This window comes from Diorhabda sublineata, chromosome 3 (assembly GCF_026230105.1).
Source record: "Diorhabda sublineata isolate icDioSubl1.1 chromosome 3, icDioSubl1.1, whole genome shotgun sequence".
In the NCBI taxonomy this organism is placed as follows: domain Eukaryota; kingdom Metazoa; phylum Arthropoda; class Insecta; order Coleoptera; family Chrysomelidae; genus Diorhabda; species Diorhabda sublineata.
The window spans coordinates 37,460,402-37,466,632 of record NC_079476.1 but is presented as its reverse complement, the minus strand read 5'-3'; the positions used below and the strand labels follow the sequence as shown (position 1 = coordinate 37,466,632).

The 6,231-nt window shown below is 31.4% G+C and overlaps 1 protein-coding gene across 2 annotated transcripts; it reads right to left on the bottom strand.

The window, feature by feature from the left end:
- Nucleotides 1–2,877: 2,877 nt before the first annotated feature.
- Nucleotides 2,878–6,043, bottom strand: LOC130441453 (40S ribosomal protein S4). 2 transcript variants are annotated; one of them, XM_056775151.1, is made up of 5 exons: nucleotides 5,965–6,043; nucleotides 5,376–5,634; nucleotides 5,222–5,319; nucleotides 4,731–5,032; nucleotides 2,878–3,049 (listed from the first exon to the last, which is right to left on the bottom strand). In XM_056775151.1, the coding sequence occupies exons 1-5, from the start codon at nucleotides 5,965–5,967 to the stop codon at nucleotides 2,926–2,928; spliced, it is 786 nt and encodes a 261-aa protein (XP_056631129.1). In that variant the 5' UTR covers nucleotides 5,968–6,043; the 3' UTR covers nucleotides 2,878–2,925. The 2 variants fall into 2 exon arrangements, with proteins under 2 accessions (XP_056631129.1, XP_056631130.1); XM_056775152.1 differs by having other exon boundaries at nucleotides 5,728–5,996.
- Nucleotides 6,044–6,231: the final 188 nt, after the last annotated feature.

Below are 6,231 nucleotides of genomic sequence, written 5' to 3'. Positions count from 1 at the left end.
GACTTCTTTGTAAAAATAGCAATCTAGGTCTTTGCGGTATTAAACTCAAGCAGTTTGCTTCCACCAAATTACAGAATGCTTTCAAGATTGGTATTGATGATGGTGATCTGTTGCTGCCTACGGATTTGGGTTGTTAGCCAAATTTAATGGAGCGAATGATTTGAACGACACCAATGACCACGTGGTCATATTATAACCTAACGTAGTGTTTACCGTGACCAGTGGTTTTGTTTCATATTTTACGTTTTCTATTACATATTTATCAAAAAAAAATATATGATGGATGAATAACATTTATTTTTGTTTTATATAAACAGTCTGTCTCAAATGGTGGCTTCAGCTTCAGTAACTTATTAATTAAGCGCCAAAAAAATTTCATTTGAAAAAAAAACTACGTAGCTTTGCTTTCACCTCCTCTTCCTTTATCCATCGACAGCATATCTTCGAATCTAATTTTAAAATCATCATGCAGGGCAATCAAATGTAGAAAGTATATCTGAATATCTTCATCGAGTCATTCTACCTAAGACAAGTTTGAAAACTGTGAAAATTCCCTCCGACCAATATTTTCCTTCATAAATTTCAATTTACCGAGGAAAAACTCTTTGTTTTTATTGAAACTCTAAAACAGTGTCAAAAAGTAAATAGAATATTGATAAACATGCACTTTTCAGCAGAAATCGTTGGAAATCTTCATCATTTCCAACGCACAATTCAATGCATTGCTTTTAATTTTGTTAACGGCATTAATCACAAATTTATCGCTACTAGATGTCGGTGGATAACAGATGAATTGCAGTTACCTCTGGTATAACTCTTTCAAGATGGCTTAGAAACCCACGGTACCTCCCAACAATGACAGGAGCTCCATCAATTGCGTCCGAGATAACGTTTGTGATTGGAATCGAATTCACTATCGGAACCAAATATATTTTCATTATATTGTCAGGCCCAACATAGACCCCTGTCGAGTCTCGCGTGGTCCCCTCGTGGTCCACATGGAACAATTTGGCAATCACTGATAGACACGGAAGAAAATCCAGAAAGATGTTGTAAATCTATCGCGTTTATATACGCAAACATATTAAAAACATTTATATTGAAGTTATAATTTCAATTTTCACAGTAGGACCCGATTTACTGGACTAAATTCTAATATATTAATCAATCGACAGTTTATGTTGCATAAAAACAATAAAGGTATTAAATAAATTATGCGTCAAGTAGTTTGCCGTTAATGTTCATTACGATTGTTCCAAAAACATATTTTATACACAAAACCACTTCATTTTTTTTTCACTCTAACCTAGAATGATTCATGGTATAGCTACAAAAGATATATATAGGCAATTAAAATGATTCAGTAAGTAAATGTGGAGCAGAAAATCTGGGCTAATCGAATGTTAGGTACTGCAAAAATACAGCGATTTATGTTTGGCTTTCCTTATAGACATTCTACGTATTGTGGATGTCTCAACAATAAATTTTTAGGAAACACTTTCCTCTGTTTTTTACTTTAAGTAATATTAGTTTTAAATATATAAAATGCAAAATAAAAATTTCAGATTTTGATAATTGACAAGGTTAACGCATAGGCGTATCAGTAATAAAAATAGTAAGTTAAAATGTTTTTAGTTTTCCTGAATTTCAAAAAAGTAGCCTGTCAACTGATTTTGTAGTTAAATTAAATTAGACCCCTAGAAAAACAAATGTATTTTGTTTCCAACGTTTCATTAACGAATGTTTCTATTTAACATCAATGCTAAAAGTTATATTACAGTCATATGCTCTGACTACAACCAAAGTTGATTGATTGAAGTGAGTACGTAAGTATTTTCTTATATTTTTTTTATAGTAACTCAAATTATTTAGGTCTTTTTTTATTATTTACAGCTTTTTTGTCCTCATGAATGTGAACATTTCTAAAAATTCTCATGACTTTCATTTTTTTTATCGTATTGATGCCCTTTTAGTCTATTTTCTAAACACTGAGATGTCTGCCCTATGTAGAAAACGTCACAATTAGTACAAGGCACTTGATATATAATATTACTTCTTCTGTTTTTTTTTTGGTGTAATATTATATATCAAGTGCCTTATACTAATTGCGATGCCGACTACATAAGGCAAACATCTCAGTGTTAGAAAATAGACTAAAGGGGCATCAATACGATAAAAAAATAAAACTGCATTAACGAACCACGAAATATCAAAAAAAAAAAACATAAATTCAATTATAAAGATTCAAAAATTATTGAAACGGAATCTAATACACGAAAAAGAGAATTTTTAGAAATGGTTCACATTCATAAGAAACTTGTCCCAGTTCCAAGATGTGTTTTATTGTGAATTCAGGAAACTGCAAAATCGTTACTGGAGGAAATGTTGTAAATTTAAATTAACCGCGAAAATATATTAGTTCTGCCATCCACCATCGAGGGCACTGGCTTCGAAAATCTGCCATGATGTTTCCACTGAATAATAACTAAGTTTGCATTTCTTCTTAGGGTATGTTCTGTGTGTGGAACCTTCAAAAGAGTATTTTAAGCGTAGTGAACTCTTAGTGGAATGTACTTTTGATAGGCAAACTAGGTACACCCGTGATGATCACATCCAAATAACTAGTACCCACGGTGTCTTAGACATTTCAACAGCCCCTGTATACTATATGTATTGTTCAACTTATTCTCGCTTTTGATGATAAATTTTTTTCCCACAAATTTCCAATAGGAATTGTTCAAATTTGATTTCAACAACCAAATTAAACCAAAATTTTATTGAAAGTTCATTACAACTACAAAAGATTTTGTATTCAAAAGAAAATACAGAAAAGCTTCTAGTCAATAGGGAGTAGGATGTAAATAAAAGTAATATGTATCAGTTTTTTTAAATTTTATTGAAAATAATGTAGTAAAACATTACATTTTAATGTGTTTTAGCAGCTAACCTCTTGTCTCTTTCTTCTGCTATGGATAATTTGACTCCCTTGCCTCTTGGTAGGGAAACGAATGCCTTAGCTCCTTTACCAATTATGAAAACATTATTTAACCTGGAAAACAAATAAATAAAAATTCAATTAACCAAATTATTTGATTTCCTAGTATTAAGGGACAAAAATATTTGAGTGGAATTGATACATGTGAAGGTATTTTCTTTAATCTTTTACTTAGACCTTTCAATATAAATATTTTGTGATGATGTATTTTGATTTTAAGTCTCGTTTCATAAAAAATGAGTTTTCTTCTTCCGATTTTCTGAAAAGACCTAAAATCAATTCTAATCATCACTAAATATACATTCAAGACAACAAAAGAGCCCGATTTTGATGCCTTTACTACTAAAAATGTATGATCCTCTGATGAGAATCTGATGAAAATGACATTCAAATTGACATTCCATATATGGAATCAATTCTCCAGAGTCTTTTGCTGATTCTGAATTGGAAGTAGACTCATTTTTCATTGTCAATGTTCCAAAGAAATAAAACCTTTTTCAAAAAGCAATAAGTTTCAAATGTTTTTATTTAAGAGTTAATAAGAAAAAAGGAGCTAGCAAAAAATATTTTGAAATTGAATAAAATCACAATTCAGGGAAAAGCTTGAAGTAAAAACTATTATTTATCTATTATATGGTGAGTATATTAAGATACATTTTTTAGTGTTCTAAATGAACTACACTTCATATACAAGTATAATTCATGTGTTCATTAATTTCATCCACAAGAAAAAGAATATTCTGGATTATTTTCTAAATTTCAGTCTAAGTAGAATATTTTCGTCCCCTGTCTCTATTCTTCACTTGTGAGCAAAAAACTCGACTCAGGTGACACGCCTACAAGTCACTGACAAAAAACTCAACACTAAACTGTATTTTTCCTAGTAAAATCTTAAAGCTAATAGAATTAGCTTCAAAATGATATAAAATATTGTTATGTTTTCTGCTCTCATAGTTTAATAATATGTTATGATCAGTAACCACCCTTTTTATATTTGTTTACAGAATTAATTAGGGGTAACTGACCATAATAACAGATTAGCTACCTGACCCACCACTGTTAGCTGTCAACTGTCAAACAATTCAGAGTCAGTGAAAAGTGGACAGTGCACTGAACATGAATAAGTGTGCTGTTTTCAGAATTTACCGTCCTTACAAACGAACAAATAACTGTCATGAAACGGCTCTCACTGGTGTTTTAAGTCCAACAAGAGTTTATAGAAGCGCTAAAAGTGGCTGGACAGTCAGAAAAACAAAAGCTATGTTTATTTTTATTGAAACTGACAGGGGAACTAGAAGATTAATGGCTAACTAATACGAGGAAGACATTTTAGGGGATCACACAGTCCCCTACGCCATCTTCTTCTGCAGGACAATGCCCATCCACATTCTACAGATTCTGTACAGTAGTATTTACGCAATGCCGAAATTGGGAATGGTGAGATGTGGGATGAATTTAAGAGAAAAGTTCGGTCTAAAAATCCTGCATCAGCCACAAAATTGGACCTCAAAACAGCGCTCCTAAAGAATGGGATAGCATCGAACAAGATTAAATAAATAAACTTATACAATCCACATAAAAGCAATTGGAAGCTTTTATTCTTACTGTTAATTATATATTATACTTTAATCAGAAAAAGAATGGAAGAGATTTTTGCTAAACTTGGCTGTGAGACTCGAGTAAATGTTTTTGCACACAATTGTATATAATATATTAACTAACGATTTTAACTTACCTAGTTGCAAAGACATGACCATTAGCATCCTTAACATGTACAATATCAAAGGAACCTGGATGACGCTCCCTATTGATAACTGTTCCAACACGACCCAAATTTCTACCTCCAGTGATCATACACAAATTACCAGATTCAAACTTTATGTAGTCAAGAATTTTGGAAGTGGATATTTCCAATTGGATAGTATCGTTTACTTTAATGTTAGGATCTGGGTATCTGATAGTACGTCCATCATGCGTTACTAAGAATGGAATTCTTTTAGGTCCCGTTTGAACTCTCTTCACTTTACACAGCTTGTACTAAAAATGTTTTTAGTCAAAATTTTGTAACATACTTTAAAAAGAAACTTGCAATTTATATATAATCAGATGAGTAAGGTACAATCATTATAATCATATCTCTGTTCTTAGTACTTAATGTAGTGCCTGTGGACATCATTTGAACGAAAAAAGATAAATAAGAGTGATTAAAATATAAAATTCACTTACTTTAGCTTCTTCAGCAGTAATACGGTGAATAGCAAATCTACCTTTAACATCATAGATAAGGCGGAAGAATTCACCTGTCTTTTCAATGGTGATAACATCTAAAACAATAACACCATGTACATAATGTCACCAAGATGATAAAGTATTTACCTACCCATGAATCCAGCTGGGTAGTTACTATCGGTTCTTACTTTTCCGTCAACTTTGATCAATCTTTGCATAACAATTTTTGTAACTTCACTGTTAGTTAGAGCATATTTCAGCCTGTTCCTCAAGAAAATTACTAATGGGAGTGATTCTCTCAATTTGTGAGGACCAGTCGATGGACGGGGGGCAAATACACCACCCAATTTGTCCAACATCCATGCTTTAGGTGCGTTCAAACGCTTTAGATGCTTCTTAGGTCCTCGAGCCTAAAACGTAGGTTAGTATTTATAAACAACTACTAAATACGTATTAATATAATGTATTCAAAATATGTTAAAATAATTATAAAGTTTTTGTACCATATTTGAATATAAAAAACCTTTACTGCTTTAAATATAAGTTAAAAACAAAATAACACTATTAGGTGAGTCCGAGTATTTTGAAGATGAAAATGTTAATTATACTTTCACAGCACCTATGAAATATTCACTCAAATTACGAATTGAAAATTTTAAAAATCATTTTAACATTTTATGATAACATTTTACTTCACTTTAGATGTAGATGGTACAAGATTTAAAAAATAAGCTACCTACCATCTTGACTTTAAGAATATGAAAGACAGATCAGGGCGGCCACAATAAAAACTATAAACCAAAAAACTTCAATAGCTATTAGTCTTCTTCTTTTTTATTCGTAAATGTTTACTAATCTATGTAATATTCAGTAATCACAGACAGTAATAATAAATTACTATGTCTATGCATGTAATCATATAAATATATATAAATAACGTATATTTCATTTGAACTGAAATAGAGTACAAGTTGCATTGGTTTAAGCCGTCAGTGAATGACTGATGC